At 41.8% G+C, this 22,579-nt stretch overlaps 1 protein-coding gene across 6 annotated transcripts in view; it reads left to right on the forward strand.

Moving 5' to 3' along the window:
- specc1la (sperm antigen with calponin homology and coiled-coil domains 1-like a) overlaps positions 1-22,256 on the forward strand; it is a 332,469-nt gene extending 310,213 nt beyond the window's left edge. For all 6 annotated transcript variants that reach the window (XM_088000258.1, XM_088000259.1, XM_088000260.1 and 3 more), the window contains exons 15-16: positions 8,095-8,154; positions 16,156-22,256. In XM_088000258.1, the coding sequence (XP_087856384.1) occupies positions 8,095-8,154; positions 16,156-16,245 (150 nt within the window). In that variant the 3' untranslated portion in view covers positions 16,246-22,256. The remainder of the gene's footprint in view (positions 1-8,094; positions 8,155-16,155) is intronic.
- The last annotated feature ends 323 nt before the right edge of the window (positions 22,257-22,579 follow it).

Below are 22,579 nucleotides of genomic sequence, written 5' to 3' on the forward strand. Positions count from 1 at the left end.
ATTTGAAAAGTCGTGGACAGGAATGGCTGTTGATGTTATTGGAGTTTCCAAAAGGCATAAACTTGAATTTCGTGAAATTGAAGACAAACTACTTCTTAAGATAGGTATTGAGTCTAATGAGTCTGAGCACTTAATTCTGGGAATTTAAGTGAGAGAATTTGGTGCAGTGAGGAACAAGCTGCTATCTGGGCTTTGGTTAAAAAATGAGTTGTCCAAAAGGGCAAGCTGAAGTGCAGTCGTTAATTAGGTGAGCAGGTGTTGACTGTTGGGCTCTTAAAGTGCTCCCCCCATATTGGGACAGTAGTTTAAACCTTTACTGGGAATTTAGTTATTATGTTAAGTCTATAATTTAACAATTGATAATCATTGAGTGATACTTCTAACGTTGAAATGTAACTGGTTACACCAAACACAGTCATTATGACATGTCCAGGTGATGTGTTTCATCGTGTGATCGTTGGACACTGAAATTCACAGCAACCACATTTGTGGTTAAGAGCCTGCAACTTGAAGAACCTTGGCTCAGAGTTGATGAACTGGAGTCTAATCTTTGGAATTTGTGATGCATCAGACAGAGACACCGTTACCTGGACACTTGATCCAGAAAGCAGTCAGACTCCTTAAACTGAGTACTTTTGATGTGTGGTCAGGTACAAGAGGATGTAACTGTAAGAACGGCAAATATGGGGATCCAGAAATGAGCAGTGAAGGCACCTCACCCTTTGCAGTTGTTCAATAGGTTTGAATGGGCAGGAGCAGGAATTGCAGAAAGGCCAGGCAGACTGAATACAGCACTGTGGTGCAGGGAGCCATTCAAGGGAAGGAAGGATAAATTAATTAATAATAGTTACAAAGAGCGGTACAGCACAGTAACAGCCCCTCTGCCTAACAAGACTGCGTCTTTCAAAACTAAACCATTTATCCTGTACACTGTCTGCATTCCTCAAATCCCTGCCTCCTCTTGTATCTGTCAAGATGCCTTTTAAATGATGCTATTGTATCCATCTCTACCACTTTTTTTGGCATCACATTCAACCTCTGTGTAAAAAATCTGCCTGTCGCATCTCCTTTAACCTTACCCCCTTTTATCATGACCCTATGTCCCCTAGTAATTGACATTTCTATCCTGGGGAAAAGATTTCAGCTATCCGTTCTGTCCGTGTTTCTGATAATTTTATAAACTTATATCAGGTCACCCCTCGTCCTTCAGTGTTCAGATAGAAATAAAGCAAGTTTGTCTAATCTCCCCTCATTGTTAATGCCCTCCAAACTTGGCAACATTCTTATAAACCTGTTGTGTATCCTCTCCAAGGCCTCAACATCCTTACGTTGATATGGTGACCATATCTAGTATTCCAAATGTGGCCTAACTAAAGTTCTATACAGCTGCAGCATGACTTGCCAGTTTTTACACTACATGACCTGACTGATGAAGGTAAGTATGTCATATACCACATTGACCACCTTACCCATATGCATTGCCACCTACAGGTAACTATGAACCTGTACACCTAGATCCCTCTGCTTGTTGATGCTACTAAAGGTTCTGCCATTCACTCTATACCTCCATCCTGCATTGGATCTCCCAAAATATATCACCTCACATTTGTCAGGTTAAACTCCATCTGCCACTTCTCTGCTCTAGTCTCCATGCTACCTATACCCTGCTGTATCCTCTAGCTATCCTCCTCATCTTTGTGTCATCTGAAATCTCACTAATCAGACCATCCAAATCATTTATAAAACAACAACAGGGCTCCCAGGACTGATTTCTATGAAACAGCACTGGTCACAGATTTCTAGTCTGAAAAACACCCTTCCGCTGCTATTCTGTCTTCTATGACTAAGTCAGTTCTGTATCCATCTTATCAGCTCGCTGCAGATCCCATGTGACTTCACCCTGAATATCAGCCTGCCATGAGAGGCCTTGCTAAAGTCCATGTAAACATATCTCCTCCCCTATCCTGGTCCCCAAGAATCTTTCCAATAATGTCCTTACCATGATGTAAGGCTCACCATCTGTATTTTCCCAGATTATCCCTGTTGCCCTTCTTAAGCAAAGGAACTGGCTATTCTCCGTTTCTTCTGTGACTGAAGAGGATACAAAGATTTTGTACAAGACCAAAAGGCATAGGAGCAGAAATTAGGCCATTCGGCTTATTGAGTCTGCTCTGCCATTGAATCATAGCTGATAGGTTTTCAACCCCATTTTCCCGTTTTCTCCTGATAACCTTTGATCCCCATGGCAATCAAAACTTATCCAACTCTAAATATACTCAATGACCTGGCCTTCATAGCCTTCTGTGGCAATATATTCCACAAATGTACGACTCTCTGACTAAAGGAGTTTCTCCTTATCTCGGTTCTAAACGGTCTTCCTTTTACTCTAAGGCTGTGTCCTCATCTCTCCTGTCAATAGCATTTTCCAAGATCTACTCTGTCCAGGCCATTCAATATTCTGAAAGTTTCAATCAGATCCCCCCCTTATCCTTCTAAATTTCATTGAGTCTAGTCCCAAGTCCTCAACGTTCCTCATATGTTAAGCCTTTGATTCCTGGGATCATTCTCGTGAGCCTCCTCTCGATCTACTCCAGGGCCAATACATCTTTCCTAAGGTATAGGGCCCAAAATTGCTCACAATACTCTAAATGTGGTTTGACCAAAGCCTTATAAAGCCTCAGAAGTACATCCCTGTGTTTATATTCTAGTCCTCTGGAGGTGAATGACTACATTATATTTGCCTTCCTAACTACTGACTCAACCTGCAAGTTTACCTTCAGAAAAACCTGGTCTAGGATTCCCAAGTCCCTTCGCACATCAGATTTCTGAATTTCCACTTATCTTTGTATCATCTGCAAACTTAGCCAGAATGCTCTCAGTTACTTTGTCAAGATCATTAATGTATAAAATGAAGAGTTGTGGTCCGAACCCCAACCCTTTGTGGAACATTACTAGTCACCCGCTTCCATCCTGAGAAGGACCCTTTTATCCCCATTCACCACCTTCTGCCAGACAGCCAATCTTCTGTCCATGCTAGTACCTTGCCTCTAACACTGTGGGCTCTTATCTTACACAGCAGCCTCCTGTACAGCACCTTATCAAAGGCCTTCTTGAAGTCCAGATACATAACATCCATTGGTTTTCCTTAGTTCAACCTGGTTGTTGCCTCCTCAAAGAATTCTAACAGATTTGTCAGGCATGACCTCCCCTTGATGAAACCACACTGACTTTGCCCGATTTTACCATGCACTATCAGAAATCTCATCCGTCACAATGGACTCCAAAATCTTACCAACGACCAAGGTCAGGCCATTTGTCCTATAATTTCCAGTCTGTTGCCTTGCTCCCTTCTTAAACAGGGGGGGTTACATTAGTGATTTTCCAGTCCTCTGGGACCCTCCCTGACTCCAATGATACCTGAACAAGCACTACTAAAACCTCCACTATCTCTTCAGCTATCTCCTTCAGAACTCGAGAGTGTAACCTATCTGATCCAGGCAATTTATCCATTTTCAGACCTTTTAGTTTTTCTAGCACCTTCTCTTTGGTGATGGCCGCCATACTCCTCCTCTGCCCCTGACTCTCTTGCACTTTTGAGATATTACTCATGTCTTCCACCATGAAGACTAACGCGAAATACTTATTCAGTTCCTCAGCCATTTCTTTGTTCCCCATTAATACACCTCCAGCATCATTTTCCAGCTGCCCAATGTCCACTTTGACTTTCTTTTGCCCTTTTTTATAACTAAAGAAATGCTTGCTAAGTCTTTCCTAATATTATGAGCTCGCTTACCCTCCTATTTAATTATCTTCCTCCTTATTTCTTTCTTCGTTATCCTCTATTGGTTTTCCCAATGTTCTGGCTTCCCACTGCCCTTCACCACATTATATGCTTTCTCTATGTTGCCCCTGACTTCTCTGGTCAGCCATGGTTATCTCATCCTCCCTTTACTATGCTTCTTTTTCTTTAGGATGAATCTTTGCTGTGTGCCTCGAATTACTCCCAGAAACTCCTGCTATTGTTGTTCCACTGTCTTTCCTGCTGGGTTCCTCTCTTAGTCAGCTCCTCACTCATGCCTCTGTAGTTGCTTTTATTCAGCTGTAGTACTGGTACATCTCCCTCTCAAGCTGCAGAGTAAATTCAATCATATTATGATCACTGCCTCCTCAGGGTTCCTTCACCTTAAGCTCCCTTATCAAGTTGCCTCACTGCACAACATAAATCCAGAATTGCCTGTTCCCTAGTGGGCTCCACCACAAGCTGCTCCAAAAAATCATCTTGTCAACATTTCACAAGTTGGTTTTCTAACGATCCATTACCAGACCGGTTTCCCCAGTCCACCGGCATATCGAAATCCTCCACGATCGCTGTAACCTTGCATTTTTTACATGCCTTTTCTATTTCTTGGTGCATCTTGTGCATGAAATCCTGACTACTGTTCTAGACCTGTAGATAACTCCCATTATGGTTTTCTTACCTTGGCGGTTCCTCAAATCTACTCTCAGATTTTAAATCATCTGACCCTACTTCCTTTGTTGCTATTGATTTAATTCTATTTTTTACTAACAAGGAGCCAGCAATTTCCTCATCTGCCTCCATTAGTATTCTGAGATCCCATCAGGTCCTGCGGACTTATCTACCTTAGTGCTTTTCAAAACAGCCAAATTTTTTTTTATATTCATGTACCCAATATTTTCCTCCTGGCCAAAGCTGAGATAAGCAGAAGTTCCTTCAGGAAGGGAATCATGGGTTATGGTGAAAGGCAGGAAAGTGGAGTTGAGGATTATCGGATCAGCCACAATCTCATTGAATGGCAGGACAAACTTGATGGGCTGAATCCAGTAAGAGCCAGTAGACTCTTGAGCTTTCCCCACCATTCAACAAGATCAGGGCTGGTCTGCCCCATGACCTCAACTGCTCCTCATAATGCTCATTATTTCAAAGGAGAAAGTGAGGTCTGCAGATGCTGGAGATCAAAGTTGAAACTTTATTGCTGGAACAGCACAGCAGGTCAGGCAGCATCCAGGGAACAGGAGATTCGACGTTTCGGGCACAGGCCCTTCTTCAGGAAGAAGGGCCTGTGCCCGAAACGTCGAATCTCCTGTTCCCTGGATGCTGCCTGACCTGCTGTGCTGTTCCAGCAATAAAGTTTCAACTCATTATTTCAAAGATCTACCTCCTCTTTAAATACTTTGTGATCAAGTCTCCACAACTTTGAAATAGAGAATTCCAGACATTCACTACCTTTCGACGGAAGAAATTCCTTCACATCTTAAGTTATACATGAGTGTCCCCTTATTCTGTAGCTATGTTCCCTCGATCGAAATTCCCCTCACGAATAGAAACATAGTCTCAACAGCTACATTGTCAAGTCCCTCAGAATCTTGCATGCTTCAGTAAGATCACCATATTAGTCTTCCTCTGAGATATGAGCCAAAGGCAGGTATATTGAGTTAGGCTACAGATTGGCCATGAGCTCATTGAATGGTGGAACAAGCTCAAGAAACCAGATGACCTACTCCTTTTCCTGTGTTCTAACCTCTTAATAAATAAAGCCTGAACTGTTTCTTCTTCATGGAACTGTCTCCAGTGTCACTGCATCCTTTTTTTAAATATAGGAACAAAACAGTACACTGGATTTACAGGTGCAGCCTCATCAGCACCATACCCAATTGTGATGAGAACTCCCTATTTTTAAACGCCAATCACCAAGCAATAAACGGCAAATTTCCATTTGCCACCTAATTAGTTGCTGCATTGGCATGCTCACATTTTGTATTTCATTCACAAGAACACCCAGAAAGCATCACTTTAAGTCTGGAGTCACATGTAGGCCAGACCAGGTAGAGAAAGCATATTCTCTGCCTTAAAGATAGTTATTGAATCAGATGAATTTTTAAGACAATCAACAATGGTTATGGTTGCCATTAGTCTAGCTTTTAATTTGTTTTTAATTTTATTAGTTCAACATTTTTATTGAATTCAGATTCTATCAGTTGTCATTTTTACCAGGATGTTGCTTTTCTCATTGGAGCAAAGAAGGATGTGAGGTGACGCGATAGAGGTGTACAAGATGATGAGAGGCATAGATAGAGTAGATAGCCAGAGACTTTTTTCCCAGGGCAGAAATAGCTATCACGAAGGGGCATAATTTTAAGGTGATTGGAGGAAGGTTTAGGCGGGATGTCAGAGGTCACTACACAGAGTGTGGTGGGTGCGTGGAATGCACTGCCAACAGTGGTAGTAGAGTCAGATACGTTAGGGATATTTAAGTGGTAGCACATGGATGATAGTAAGATGAAGGGTATGTAGGTTAGTTTGATCTTAGAGTAGGATAAAAGGTTGGCACAACATCAAGAGCCGATGGGCCTGTACTGTGCTGTACTATCCTATATCATGATGGAATTCAAACCAGTGTGCTCAGAATATTGGTCTGGGTTATTTATCCAGTCACATTGCCGCTATATACTGCCTCTCCGTAATGCATCACCCCAGTACCATGGCCACCTGTCTTGTGCAGTATCCTGTGTGGTGCTTTTATGACTTCCCTTTCACAAAATCATGTTGACTCTGATTGTGTTGATTTTTTTCTAAATGTCTTGCTCTTTCTTCCTTATTCATGAGCTCTAGCATTTTCCTAATGACAGATGTTAGGCTAACTGGCTTATAATTTCCTGCTTTCTGTTGCACTCTCTGATTGAACAGAGGTATCACATAACCCTGTGAGTTAAATGGCAAAGAAAGATTATAATTTTCAAGACAGTGAGAGGAATAGATAAGGTAGCTGGAAAGAAGCGAGTTTTCCTGTTGGGGAGTTTCAAACCAGGAGACAGAGTAAACCAATAAGAAACATATCTTTCAGGAGTAAAATTAGGAAAGTCTCCTGAACACACATGATGAAAAAGATTTGCAAGTTGGAGCTAACATGAATAGAAGATTGGCTAGTTGACAGAAACAGGGACTATGCACTATAAATGATTCTTTTTCATCTGGACAGGATGCCACAAATATGGGCCCAGGGGGTCTATGCTGCATCCTCAACATCTTAAAATTTACATCAATGACATAGTACGTTGTGAAAAGAACATGACATGATGTAGACTGATAGGTTAAGTGAATGGGAAAAATCTGGCAGGTGCAGTGTGTAATGTGTGAAAATGTTAAGTTGTTTGCTTTGGCAGTGTGAAAACCGAGCGTTTGCCCATCGAGACTGCACCAATCCTGTGAAGAGCATTTCACCCAGACCCATCCCAGCCTATCCCAGTAACCCTGCATTTCTTATGGCTAATTCACCTAGCCTGCACATCCTTCGTCACTTTGGGTAATTTAATTTAGCCAGTCCACCTAACCAGGACTTTATTTGACTGTGGGAGGAAACCGGAGAACCTGGAGGAAACCCACACAGACACAGGGAGCACATGCAAACTGTATATGGACAGTCACCCGAGGGTGAAGTTGAGCCTGGGTTCCTGGCACTGTGAGGCAGCAGTGTTTGATCCATCGTGGATAGGTCAGCAGAGCGGACCCATTCTCTCCTTTTCACATTTATTATTTACATCCATCTTACATCTCAAGCCCTCGCACCCTGTTCCACTCACTCCATCTGCAACATAAAAGCCACCTTTTTCTAACTCCTTTCAGTTTTGAAGAACAGTTTGACTCAAAATGTTAACTTTTTCTGCATGAAAGCTACCAGACCCTACTGAGTTTCTCCAACACTTTCTGTTTTTATCTGAGTAACTAGTGTCTGTATTGGAAATGAGCTGTATTGTAAAGCTACTGATCCACAAAAGTGGCATTTCACCTCTTGGAAAGCTGAAAACCTTCCTTATGTTGGTTGTGTTTGCTCAGACCTGTCTCCAAATCTTAGAACCAGGGATAAGAGTATAATGAACAAAATCGACAGTGCATTTCCAGAAAGGTCCCGGATTATAAGCCTGTGTGCTGTGACAAGCTTCTGTCACTTACACCACAGAATTAATAAATACCTTAACATTTAAAGACCTATTTGAAGAGTTATGATCGGTTGATGTTAATGTTCTTTAGATGTTTTTAACAACAGGATTCTAACCTCTTCTGTCTTCATTTTGCAGCGAAGAAATTTTTCACTTGCCTTCCAGGCGGCTGAAAGCGTTGGCATCAAGTCGACACTGGTAAACCATTAAATAAAACATTCAAATTAAACAGTCAACTCAGCTCCTTCTAACTCTCAGAATGCAAGTCATTTCCTTTCTGCTATCTTTAAGCTTAGTATTATTCTCTTGTTAATGTGAAGTTATTATTCCCAGAAACCAGAAAGAAGTTTAAAAATAAAATTATGTTTTCTATATTTATATAGTTTTTTTTCCCCTTGTACAGATTTTTATCTCTGGTCTAAACTTCCAGTTCCCAGTGTTCAGCATTCCTTTTGCAGACTATTGAGAGTTTGCTGCAATGCTGGGTGTTATTTAAGTGTTTATTCTAGTAAACATCATTGTTTCTTTTTATCAGCATGGAAATGAACTACTGGGAACTGTTTAAGATTACAAAATTAGACTTTCTTGTTAGTGTCCAGCCAGTGACCCTTTTGATCACGTCGATGTGAGGTCATTGAGGTTGTACCCTGGGCTTATTGTTCAGAGTTTTTGATCTCAGTAAGAAAGGTCTTACAATCTTCATGAACTCATCCAGTAAGCTTTCATATCTCGAAATTGTGTTTGAATCCAGCCCAGTTTGACTCCAGGATATTATGCCACCCACCACCCGCTGCAACTCAGGCCCAACTATGATATGGCCAGATGAATCCTAGTTAATTGTCTGCAGGGTCAGATATGATCTAAACACACTTAGCATGCATTTCTATAATGCCATGGTGTCTCAGGGTGCTTCACAGCTTGAAAAGAATAGTCTTGCTGTTGCTGTCATAATGTAAGGAATGCTGAAACCTATTTGCACGTAGCAAATCCCACAGACAGTAATATCATAAAGATCAGATGTGCTTTAATGATGTTGCATGAGGGCTAAGTTTAACTACTTAGTCAAGGCCCTTAGTCTACAGATTGTGCTGGGGGTTGCTTATGTTCATCTGAGAGGTCAGTTAAACACCCACCTTCCACAGTATTACACTGAAGTGTTCATCTGGCTAATGCACTGAACAGTCTCAGGTGCGACTGGAATCCACAACTTTTAGGCGTGAAGGTGAGATTTCCACCAACTGAAAATATGTGACTACATGCTTCAATTATACAGGGCACTGGTGCTAACACGTCTGGAGTACTATGTCCTGTATTGGCCACTTTATTTCAGGAAGGCTGTAAATGCATTAGAAACAGTTCAAAGAAGGTTTACTATACTAATACCTGGAATGAGTAGGTTGTCATGTGAGGAAAGGTTTGAAGATAAAAATCAAATGAAACAGAGATGAGCTGAGGTTTTTTTCGAAGAAAATTGTGAATCCTTGGAATTCTCCCTGCAAAGCTAGTAGAAGCAGATTCTTTGAATATTTTTAAGAAAGAAGTGGATAGATTTGTATTAAGAAAGGAGGTGAAAGGTGATCAGGAATATTGGTTTGAGATTACAATTCGATCTTATTCAATGGCAGAACAGGTTGGAGTGGCTGAATGGTCTACTCCATGTTCAGATGCTGTCCGCTCCACTGCAATAAGTAAATTTTTAAGAAAATTTACAGCCCAGGAACAGGCCCTTTAGCCATCCAAGCCTGAGCCAATCCAAATCCACTCACTAAACCTATCGCCCAATTCCTAACCATCCACATCCCTCTGCTCCCCACCTACTCCTGCATCTGTCCAGACGCACCTTAAACGAATCTACCATGCCTGCCTCTATCACTTCTACTGGCAACGTGTTCCAGGCACCCACCAGCCTCTGTGTAAAATACTTGCTACGTGTATCCCCCTTAAACTTTTCACCTCTCACCTTGAACACGTGACCTCTTGTTATTGAATCCCTCACCTTAGGGAAAAGCGTATCTCTATCTACGCTGTCATGATTTTGTAGACCTCAATCAGGTCCCCCTTTAATCTCATTTTTTCTAATGAAAACAATCCTAACCTACACAACCTCTCTTTATAGCTAGCAACTTCCACACCAGGCAACATCCTCATAAACCTTCTCTGCACCCTCTCCAAAGCTTCTACATCCTTTTGGTAATGTGGCGACCAGAAATGTGCACCATATTCTAAATGCAGCCGAACCAAAGTCTTGTACAATTTTAACATGACCTGCCAGCTCTTATACTCAATACCCCGTCCGATGAAGGCAAGCATACCATATGCCTTCTTGACCATTCTACCCACCTGTGCAGCAACCTTCAGTGTACAATGGACCTGCACTCCCAGATCTCTCTGCTCATCAACTTTTCCCAAGGCTCTTCCATTCATTGTATCATTAGCTCTAGAATTAGACTTCCCAAAATGCATCACCTTACATTTGTCCGGATTGAACTCCATCTGCCATTTCTCCGCCCAACTCTCCAGTCTATCTATATTCTCCTGTATTCTTTGACAGTCCCCTATATTTCTGCTACTTCACCAATCTTCATGTCATCCGCAAACTTACTGATGGTTGCGAATCCTAACAGATCGAATGGATTGGTTGGAGAGACAGTTAGAGGTGATGAGCAAGTATGTGATGGATGGCAGTTATAGGAATGGGGGGGAAGTCTCAGATACAGTCACATAGATGGGTTAACTCCAGGAAAGGTAAGAAAGGTAGGCAGGTAGTGCAGGAGTCTTCTGGATTTCCCCAATTCAAACAAGTGTGCTGTTTTGGAAAATGTAGGGGGTGATGGATTCTCAGGGGAACGTAGCATGAACAGCCAAGTTTCTGGTATTGAGACTGGCTCTAATGCAGCAAGGGGTACGTCAGGTTCCAAGAGATCAATTGGGGGACTCTCTAGTCCGAGGTACAGACAGACGTTTCTATGGCCAGCAGCAAAAAATCAGAATGTGTTGCTTTCCTGGTGCCAAGATCAGGAATGTCTCAGAGGGTGCAGAATGTTCTCACGGGGGAGGGGGGCCAGCAAGAGGTCATTGTCCACATTGGAACCAACGCATAGGAAGGGAAAAGGTTGAGATTCTGAAGGGAGATTACAGAGAGTTAGGCAGGAATTTAAAAAGGGGGTCCTTGAGAGTAGTAATATCTGGATTACTCCCAGTGCTACGAGCTAGTGAGGGCAGGAATAGGAGAATAGAGCAGATGAATGCATGGCTGAGGAGCTGGTGTATGGGAGAAGGATTCACATTTTTGGATCATTGGAATCCCTTTTGGGGTAGAAGTGACCTGTACAAAAAGGACGGATTGCACCTAAATTGGAAGGGGACTAATATACTGGCAGGGAAATTTGCTAGAGCTCCTCGGGCGGATTTAAACTAGTAAGGTGGGGTGTGGGATCCAGGGAGATAGTGAGGAAAGAGATCAATCTGAGATGGGTACAGTTGAGACTAGAAACGATTCAAACAGTCAGGGCAGGCAGGGACAAGGTGGGACTAATAAATTAAACTGCATTTAATTCAAAGCAAGGGGCCTAACAGGGAAGGCAGATGAACTCGGCATGATTAGGACCGTCAGACTGAGATATCATTAGAAATTACAGAAACAAGGCTCAGGGATGGGCAGGACTGGCAGCTTAATGTTCCAGGGTACAACTGCTACAGGAAGGATAGAAAGGGAAGCAAGAGAGGAGGGGAGTGGCATTTTTGATAAGGGATAGCATTACAGCTGTGCTGAGGGAGGATATTCCTGGAAATACATCCAGGGAAGTTATTTGGGTGGAACAGAGAAATAAGAAAGAGATGATAACCTTATTGGGATTGTATTATAGACCCCCTAATAGTCAGAGGGAAATTGAGACACAAACTTGTAAGGAGATCTCAGCTATCTGTAGGAATAATAGGGTGGTTATGGTAGGGGATTCTAACTTTCCAAACATAGACTGGGACTGTCATAGTGTTAAGGAATTTAAGTGTGTACAAGAAACTTTTCTGATTCAGTATTTGGATGTATCTACTAGAGAAGGTGCAAAACTTGACCTACTCTTGGGAAATAAGGCAGGGCAGGTGACTGAGGTGTCAGTGGGGGAGCACTTTGGGGCCAGCGACCATAATTCTATTAGTTTTAAAATAGTGATGGAAAAGAATAGACCAGATCTAAAAGTTGAAGTTCTAAATTGGAGAAAGGCTAATTTTGACGGTATTAGGCAAGAACTTTCAAAAGCTGATAGGGGGCAGATGTTCGCAGGTAAAGGGATGACTGGAAAATGGGAAGCCTTCAGAAATGAGATAATGAGGATCCAGAGAAAGTGTATTCCTGCTCAGGTGAAAGGAAAGGCTGGTAGGTATAGGGAATACCGGATGACTAAAAAAATTGAGTGTTTGGTTAAGAAAAAGAAGGAAGCATATATCAGGTAGGATTTGGAGATGCCAGTGTTGGACTGGGCTGTACAAAGTTAAAAATCACACAACACCAGGTTATAGTCCAACAGGTTTAATTGGAAGCACACTAGCTTTCGGAGCGACGCTCCTTCAACCACCTGATGAAGATGCGGCGCTCTGAAAGCTAGTGCTTTCAATTAAACCTGTTGGACTATAACCTGGTGTTGTGTGATTTTTAACTTTATATCAGGTGTAGACCAGAAAAATCGAGTGAATCCTTAGAAGAGTATAAAGGCAGTAGGAGTATCAGTATTTACTGTGGAAAAGGATATGGAAGATATAGAATGTAGGGAAATAGATGGTGACATCTTGAAAAATGTCCATATTACAGAGGAGGAACTGCTGGATGTCTTGAAATGCATAAAGGTGGATAAATCCCCAGGACCTGATCAGGTGTACCCAAGCACTCTGTGGGAAGCTAAAGAAGTGATTGCTGAACCTCTTGCTGAGATATTTGTATAATCGATAGTCACAGGTGAGATGCCAGAAGACTAGAGGTTGGCTAATGTGGTGCCACTGTTTAAGAAAGGTGGTAAGGACAAGCCAGGGAACTATAGACCGGTGAGCCTGATGTCTGTGGTGGGCAGGTTGTTGGAGGGAATCCTGAGGGACAGGATGTACATGTATTTGGAAAGGCAAGGACTGATTAGGGTAGTCAGCATGGTTTTGTGCGTGGGAAATCAAGTCTCACAAACTTGGTTGAGTTTTTTGAAGAAGAAACAAAGAGGATTGATGAGGGCAGAGCAGTAATTGTGATCTATATGGACTTCAGTAAGGTACAGGGAGAACTAGCCAGTTGGATACAGAAATGGCTCAAAGGTAGAAGACAGAGGGTGGTGGTGGAGGGTTGTTTTTCAGACTGGAGGCCTGTGACCAGTGGAGTGCCACAAGGATCGCTGCTGGGTCCTCTACTTTTTGTCATTTACATAAATGATTTGGATGTGAGCGTAAGAGGTACAGTTAGTAAGTTTGCAGATGACACCAAAATTGGAGGTGTAGTGGACAGAGAAGAAGGTTACCTCAGATTACAACAGGATTAGATTAGATTAGATTAGATTACTTACAGTGTGGAAACAGGCCCTTCGGCCCAACAAGTCCACACCAACCCGCCGAAGCGTAACCCACCCAGACCCATTCCCCTATATTTACCCCTTCACCTAACACTACGGGCAATTTAGCATGGCCAATTCGCCTCACCTGCACATTTTTTGGATTGTGGGAGGAAACCGGAGCACCCGGAGGAAACCCACGCAGACACGGGGAGAATGTGCAAACTCCACACAGACAGTCGCCTGAGGCGGGAATTGAACCCGGGTCTCTGGCGCTGTGAGGCAACAGTGCTAACCACTGTGCCACCGTGCTGCCCAGGATCTTGATCAGATGGGCCAATGGGCTGAGAAGTGGCAGATGGAGTTTAATTCAGAAAAATGCGAGGTGCTGCATTTTGGGAAAGCAAATCTTAGCAGGACTTATACACTTAATGGTAAGGTCCTAGGGAGTGTTGCTGAACAAAGAGACCTTGGAGTGCAGTTTCATAGCTCCTTGAAAGTGGAGTCGTAGGTAGATAGGTTAGTGAAGAAGGTGTTTGGTATGCTTTCCTTTATTGGTCAGAGTATTGAGTACAGGAGCTGGGAGGTCATGTTGCAGCTGTACAGGACATTGGATGGCTTAAAGAGAGCTGTGTTTTTGATGAATCGAGCAAACCTGAGTGAAATGGAGAGATGATTTTGTTGACATATTTCTTCTTTGCTTTGTCACAATATCTGTAAAAGGAAGTGGAGGAGAAGCTCGATGTATATTACTGGTAAGCATGGCAGAGGTGTAAGATGCAATGTATCTGTCACAATGTATCTGTTATGGACAGCACGGTAGCACTGCTGTCTCACAGCGCCAGAGACCCGGGTTCAATTCCCGCCTCAGGCGACTGACTGTGTGGAGTTTGCACGTTCTCCCCGTGTCTGTGTGGGTTTCCTCCGGGTGCTCCGGTTTCCTCCCACAGTCCAAAAATGTGCAGGTTAGGTGAATTGACCATGCTAAATTGCCCCTAGTGTTAGGGGTAGGGGAATGGGTCTGGGTGGGTTGCGTGTCGGTGTGGATTTGTTGGGCCGAAGGGCCTGTTCCCACGCTGTAAGTAATCTAATCTAATACATGATATACAACAGAATATCCGCTGGATTTGTGTGATGAATTTCAAAGTAACTGTTTTACAGGTAGAAAGTAGAGGAAAGTTATAATCTATCTAACTTGTGAATTTATGAGAAGAATGGAGCTAGGTTAGTAGCAATTTTCAGGTAATTTGGGCTGCTCAATAAATGCTGAAATAAATAAGTGACTAGGCAAGAATTCATTATACCCTTGTGTGCTCTGTGATAAGAAAGAAACTTTTGACATGCAGTTAGTGTAATGTAAAGCAAAGGGCATCCATTTTATGCACAGCAAGGTCACCACACACAGCAATGTGACCAATCTGATTAGATTACTTACAGTGTGGAAACAGGCCCTTCGGCCCAACAAGTCCACACCGACCCGCTGAAGCACAACCCACCCAGACCCCATTCCCCTACATTTACCTCATCACGTAACACTACGGGCAATTCACCTGACCTGCATTTCTTTGGACTGTGGGAGGAAACCAGAGCACCCGGAGGAAACCCACACAGACACGGGGAGAATGTGCAAACTCCACAGAGTCGCCTGAGGCGGGAATTGAACCCGGGTCTCTGGCGCTGTGAGGCAGCAGTGCTAACCACTTTGCCACCCACTATCTGTTTGTTGATTAAGCAATAATTATTAGCCAGAGCACCAAGATGATCTGCCCTGCTCTGTGAATATTGCCATTGGACCTTTTCTGTCCACCTAATTGGTCAGGCAGAGCTTCAGCTTAACATCCTTCCTGAATGACAGCACCTCCATCACTGTACTACAGTGACACCTCATAGAACATAGAAGAATACAGCGCAGTACAGGCCCTTCGGCCCTCGATGTTGCGCCGATCCAAGCCCACCTAACCTACACTAGCCCACTATCCTCCATATGCCTATCCAATGCCCGCTTAAATGCCCATAATGAGGGAGAGTCCACCACTGCTACTGGCAGGGCATTCCATGAACTCACGACTCGCTGAGTAAAGAACCTACCCCTAACATCTGTCCTATACCTACCACCCCTTAATTTAAAGCTATGCCCCCTCGTAATAGTTGACTCCATACGTGGAAAAAGATTCTCACTGTCGACCCTATCTAAACCCCTAATCATCTTGTACACCTCTATCAAGTCACCCCTAAACCACCTTTTCTCCACTGAAAACAACCCCAAGTTCCTCAGCCTTTCCTCATACGATCTTCCTACCATACCAGGCAACATCCTGGTAAACCTCCTCTGCACCCGTTCCAGTGCCTCCACATCCTTCATAGTATGGCGACCAAAACTGCACACAATACTCCAGATGTGGCCGCACCAGTCCAGCACATGAGTGTCATCCTCGAGTCTGTGGAATGGAGTAAATGAGAGTACAAGCACTGAAATAAAGGATGATTGTACATGAGTCTAGTGGTCAGTATTTAAAGATTAAATGAGTTTTTTTTAAGTTTCTGTGCAATATAAATTGATGGAGAGAGTTTGCAGCAAGAATGTTCTTAGTGGACACGAACTTGTTCATGAGCCTTCAGTTTTATCAGTGTTTTGTTTTGTTGTCTCACTGTTTTGTTGTCTCTACCTACCTAGGATATCAATGAGATGGTGAGCACAGAGCGACCAGACTGGCAGAGCCTGATGCAGTACGTCACTTCTATATACAAGTACTTTGAAACTTGACATCTTCCTCCACCCAATCTGGAATGTGTTTGCAGAGTAACTGCTGATTTTGGGAGGACATTTCCTATGCTATACTTCATGTTCCAACCCTGTGCTGAAACACTGGGCCTCACTTGAGCAACTCATGGGCCCCAGAATAGCATCACTTTGCAAAAGAACACCCTCCTGTTTGAATAATCCATCCGTCCAGTAAAGACGTGTGCACCTGAATGATCTACATGCTGTTTGAGCTCCACTTGTAACTGCTACTGCTGTGTTTCTGCAATGATAAACTGCTCAGTGACCCATCTTTCAATTGTGGGAAGGTGAAGTATCAGTCCAAACTGACCTTTGAAACTTAGTGCCATGCTTTGAGAGGAAATAGCATTTTTGTGAAAGCATAATACCATTATTACAGCACTCACACTGGTACAGTACACCCGCTAGCTATATGGGAGGATCTATATTGTCAGTGTTTAGAAATGGCCATTATAAAATTTTGACAAAATGATGGCTGTGAGATTTTCAAAATAAGCCACATGAAACAGGCTGTAAAACTAGGTATGCAATACTTGTCTCACTAATATTTAACCTTGAGATTAACTCCCTGGGATAGTCCACTAGCTGTCTGTCCGATCAATGCTCTTCTGTTTACAGAAAGGTTGTCTGAAGGATCAAGTGATATATCATGAGTTGGAGAATTTTTCTTTCCCAGGGAACTTGTGATCGAATCCAACCAAACTGATATCATAAAGGCTTCTGTGTCAAAAATAAGTGTCCTTATAATTGCCCCTTTTTAGAATATTTACCAGTTACAGACATTAGTCAGTTTTTCTTTCTATTCATTGAGTTTTCAGTTTTTTTAAAGATAGTATTAATTTCATGATCTGCCTCTAGCCTTTGGAAATCTCTTGGAGTACACAATAAATCTAAGATCCAGTTAGGTATTAACATTGATAAAAGACCAATGTGCTTCTGTTTGAGCTGTACCTGTTAACACCGTTTCCCTAACAATGCCATTAGCTTCTGTACTCTAAAGTAGTTCTTCACTGTTATCCATCGCTATAGTGTGTAAAGAGATCATATTGCATCTTTACGCCACTTTGATTTTTAATTTGTTCCACTGTTAAAATTAATTCTCTTCAACCTGTCAAAATTAATTCCTGTTGAGCACAATTCAAAAGCACAATCTACCTGTGACTCATTCACATGATGCCTGGTGTGGGGAGAGGGAACAGCATTCCTTATGAGTCAGTGTAAAGAAAGATTTGCACTGTGTGTGATCTGTGTTGGGAATGTTTGATGAGATGCAATAACTGGGTAGGTCTCTATTGTCTTCCTGTAACATGTCCTACAAAAGGTAGGAGTTAATCAACGGTCAGAGGATATAATGCACAGTTTAGCTTTGTTGATCACAATTGTGTTAATTCTAGTGATGCTAATGTAGTGTGAATGCTGAAAACATACTGCAAGTCCATCAATGTTTAAAAGAATTGCTTCTGTTACTCACATTTCATCCTGATTAAGGTAGTTCAAAGAAAGTAACCCCTTTCATTTTAGATATTACTGAGTTTTTCAACATTTCCTCATCCATTCTTTGGACATGAATTATTCTGTAAATAAACTATCAATGAGCATTGCATAAATGCTGTAATCTTGATCAACCATTACCATGTTTCTGCTCATAACTGATGTTGTCCATCACACATTCATTGTTGTCATTTTCACTCAATAGTGAATGTTAGTTTAGTGCCCTTAAAACCATCATGTTCAGTCACTCTTTAGTGATTTTTATCTTTTCAGCACTTGCTGTGAACAGGATATTAGAAAGCTTACAGAACAGAAGGAAGTCTTTCACCTCATCAAGTCGACAATGAAAGTTCCCTAGCCCTGCAGTATTTTCCCTTCAGTGCTTATTCAATTCTCCTTTGAACGTTATGATTGAGTCTGCCTCCATGATTTAGGTAGTGTATTCTGGGTCCTAACCACTGACTATACAAAATCAAATGTTCTTTTCCCATGTTCCTATTAGTTTTTTTTCCCCATGAAGCTTAATTCCTCCCATGTGCAAATGGAAAGAATTTCTCCCAATCAGCTTTGTCCAGACCCTCATGATTTTGAACACCTCTACCAAATTTTCCCGTAACCATTTCCATTCCAAGGAGAAGTCCTAGCTTCTCCAATCTAATCTTTTAGCTGGATCCCTTATCCCTGGAACCATTTAATTGATTCATATTTTACAAATTTAAATAATAAATTAGTCATAAAGCATGGTTAGAAGTACTGAGCCGACCAATTTGTTTTAAACTCGTCATTACTATTGGCTCTCACTGCTGCCTGATCTCACCAGTCACAGTAGCTGGCTTCTAATGCAATGTGACTTCTCTTAGATGAGCTTGGTGGTTGTTGTTGCATTTTAACACACACACTCAGCAGTAAAACGGTAATATGTTACTGGCTCTTATAGTTTGTGTGGAGAAGTTCATTGTGTGGTTGATCTTTGACGTACTGTGTATTGGTCAGATTTCCATATTACATTAAATTACCTTCCCCATTGCACGGTGCCTGCACTAACGCCTTATCCATTTCATGAGTTTGGTGATGCCTGTGATGTGGTTTAAAATCCACAGTCACAGCTGTGTGTCAATCCTTTATTATGTGTATGTTTTCTATTCCATGTAGCTGCTCTCGATTGAAATCATTAGCCTGTCATTTCTGATTGACACAGGTTCTATTTTATCAAATGTGTAACAAAGGCATTCTGTTCATTTATTCATAGCTTTGGATGCTATTTGTATTATTTGCATGGTATCAGTAGTGTGTTCCTAATAGGCACACCATGTTTAGTATAAAATCATGTATTTTTTTCTATTAATATTTATGTTAATGTCATCAGTGGAATATGGCAGTATCTAGTATCAAAACACCAAAACAGGTGGTTTTCTGGACTCCTTGGCTGCACAAATCCTAATTATCTCTGGCAAGCGTCAAATTAGGAGACCAGAGTACTGCACTGTTCGTGTGTGGCATGATATGTGCAAAAGTTCATTCAGTAAATAAAATATTTAGTTTTTTGTATTGAGTTTGGTGTGAAGGTTGCAGCCAAGTCAGAACAAGGAATGAAGCCAGCTCCCCTCACTGTCCAATCCCAGTCCTGGTCTACGTAATGCACAATGTCACTAACCAACCTTTTCAGTGAGCATTTCATCTCATTCAAGTAATTTGAGGATCTCAGCTGGTTTCTTGTAGATGCCAACTTGGAAGCAGCGTGTACAACTCCATCAGCGTTATATTTTCACCTGGATTACCAGCCAGTGAGAGGTAAATGCATGCTCCCTTCAGTGCACTGCAGAATATAATTTTCTTGCCGATACGTTTCTTCTATTTTGATTTTGGTCAGAATAAAGCCCACATTGGTAACGGTGGCTGTATGAAGTCCATTATCTTATTATGGAGTCCTTTGGTCCATGCCGAACATAATCCTAAACTAAACTAGTCCCACCTGCCTGCTCCTGCCTCGTATCCCTCCAAATCTTTCCTATTCATGTACTTATCCAAATGTCTTTTAGACCTTGTAATTGTACCCACTTCAGTCATTCCTTCAGAAGTTCAGTCCACACGCCAACCACCTTCTGTGTCAAAGGTCTTTTTTAAATCTCTCCTTTCACCTTAAAAATGTGCCCCCTAGTTTTGAAATCCCCCATCCTATGAAAAATACAACTACCATTAATTCTATCTGTAGAACTCATTATTTTATAAACTTCTGTATGGTCACTTCTCAACCTCCTGCACTCCAGTGAAAAAAAGTCCCAGCCTATCCAGCCTGCCTTTATACTCAAACATATCATACCCAGCAACATCCTGGTAAATCTCTTCTGAACCCTCTCCAGCTTAATAATATCCTTCCTATAATTGGGTGTTCTCTAATCATTATTGTCATTTACAATTACAGCAGTGGGCAGCACGGTGGCACAGTGGTTAGCACTGTTGCCTCACAGCGCTAGAGACCCGGCTTCAATTCCCGCCTCATGCGACTGACTGTGTGGAGTTTGCACATTCTCCCTGTGTCTGCGTGGGTTTCCTCCGGGTGCTCCAGTTTCCTCCCACAATCCAAAAAGGTTAGGTGAATTGGCCATGCTAAATTGCCCGTAGTGTTAGATGAAGGGGTAAATGTAGGGGGATTGGTCTGGGTGGGTTGCGCTTCGGCGGGTCGGTGTGGACTTGTTGAGCCGAAGGGCCTGTTTCCACACTAAGTAATCTAATCAGTGCTGTGTCCATGGTACTTAACAAATCTGCTCTGTGTTTTCTATCAACTCATCTATTTTCAATAAGTTCCAGATCAAATGATGGATAAAGGCACTTCCACTTTATAAAACCGCTTATTTGCTGGGTTTTGGCCATTGGTTCTCATAATATAACAAGTGGCAACAGCAGAGATATGGGCCAGGTTTGCCAAACTTATCAATTTGCAAGACACTGCCATCCAGCTCCCTCATTTCTTCTCTGTCTGCATTTGTTTGACTCTCACTTCCTCTCACATATTATTTCCCTCTACCTCATGTGAGACTGACCTCAATGATAGCAAAACATTCAAGAGTTTACCAATTCTCAGGGCATGTTGCCTTATTCAAGCTCAGTTCTGAAGTATCTAAACTTTGGCCTCTCTTGCTCCTTTCATAACATTACCTCATTTACTAATTCAGTAATACCGTGCTACTAAGGACTGTAACTTGGTGTGTCTCTCCTTCAAATGATTAGCCACCCTCCTGTGTGACTTTAGATTTGCTTCCCCAGCAGTTCTAGTGTTTGACCTTGCAATAACTGACATTGACTGTTCTAGAACTGAACGTAAAGAGGGTGGAAGTTTCCAACGGTTCCTGTCTCAGTAATGTCAATTTTGGATGGTAACTTTATAGAAAGCTGCCAGATATTCTGTAGTGATTGCTGTCGCAGGTGATGAATGTAAGTGTTTGTGAAACTGTATTCCCACTACTTTAACCCTTAGTCTTCAACAAGATGCAGACCACAAGCTGCAAATCATGCAGTCTTAACAAGATGACTATATATATTTTGAAAATTTAAATTTATCTGGTTCCTGTAGTACAATCACTAATCTAGCAATTTTCTGTTTCCCAGCCCTACTAAGCAGGAAGACAACAAATGTCTTCCTTTCCTGAGTTTTATTCTGAATCTATGAGGAGGAAACACAGCAGTTCTCACAGTGGAATAGGCTCTGGGAACCTCCTGTACACATTCTGTAACTGCGATGCTACCTGACACATCCCTGTTCAATTCTGCTGTGTATTCATTTTGTTTTAATTTGAGATTCCCAGTCCTGTTTTCCCCTCAGTCCTTGGGATTTGGAGTATGAATGCTAATGAATTGTTTTCATGACTGAAGCCACTCAGATAAAGCAATTTGTGCAAGTCTGTATTCAGTGAGACGAACACTATTGAAATGACCTGTTTATTGGAGAATGTATTTATGATCTTGCATATCCTCATTTGTTTTGCAAATATTCAATTAGTTTTTTATGTAAACACTAAACAGCCAATATAAAATTGATCAAATATTGCTGTGTGTTAGTTACACCTGGATTGTACATTTACTCATGTTTGAGATGTTTGGCTGCTGTTCCCTATTATTTTAAACAGTAATCTTTCGTTCCCACATGATTAAGTTTTAACTTGCTATATGATAGTTGAGACCCATATAATCCAGCTGCATTTGAGATTTTATGTTTTTTGCTCTCATTGAGGGTGAGTTTTTTTTGAAAGAAAAAACCCAACTTCCAACTAGTTACTGAAAAACAGTTACATAATTCAATAGTTGAAACAGAATGAACTTTTACTGTGCAAGAGTCAAGCAAAATTAAATTAAACGTTTAAGCATAAAAACTCAAAATCAACACAAGTTAAAGATAAATGAAAAGCAAATTGTTGTCACATATGAATTATATATTGAGCATTAACTGACAAATAAAACATATTTAAAATAAATCAGACAAATTAGCCCAGCAGTCCATTCAGCGTATTTGTTATCAATCTCAGTCATGATGTTCTTCATAACACGGATTTCCTCTCAAAACATTTCCAGCTCCTCTTTGTCTAGGACAGCATGGTGGCTCAGTGGTTAGCACTGCTGCCTCACAGCGCCAGGGACCCGGATTTGATTCAAGCCTCGGGGACTGTGTGGAGGGTCAGGGAGGACTTGTTGAACTAAAGGGCTTGTTTCCACACTGTAGGAACTCTATTGAAAAAACTTAACTTCAGATAACCAACCCGAGTTTCAAACATATGGTTTTCACAAAAAGTGGCATGTGTCTACAAACTTCTCAGCTCTGTGATGATCTGGA

This window comes from Chiloscyllium plagiosum, unplaced genomic scaffold (genome assembly GCF_037043375.1).
Source record: "Chiloscyllium plagiosum isolate Xiang-an unplaced genomic scaffold, Cpla_swu_hap1 HiC_scaffold_24, whole genome shotgun sequence".
Lineage (NCBI taxonomy): Eukaryota > Metazoa > Chordata > Chondrichthyes > Orectolobiformes > Hemiscylliidae > Chiloscyllium > Chiloscyllium plagiosum.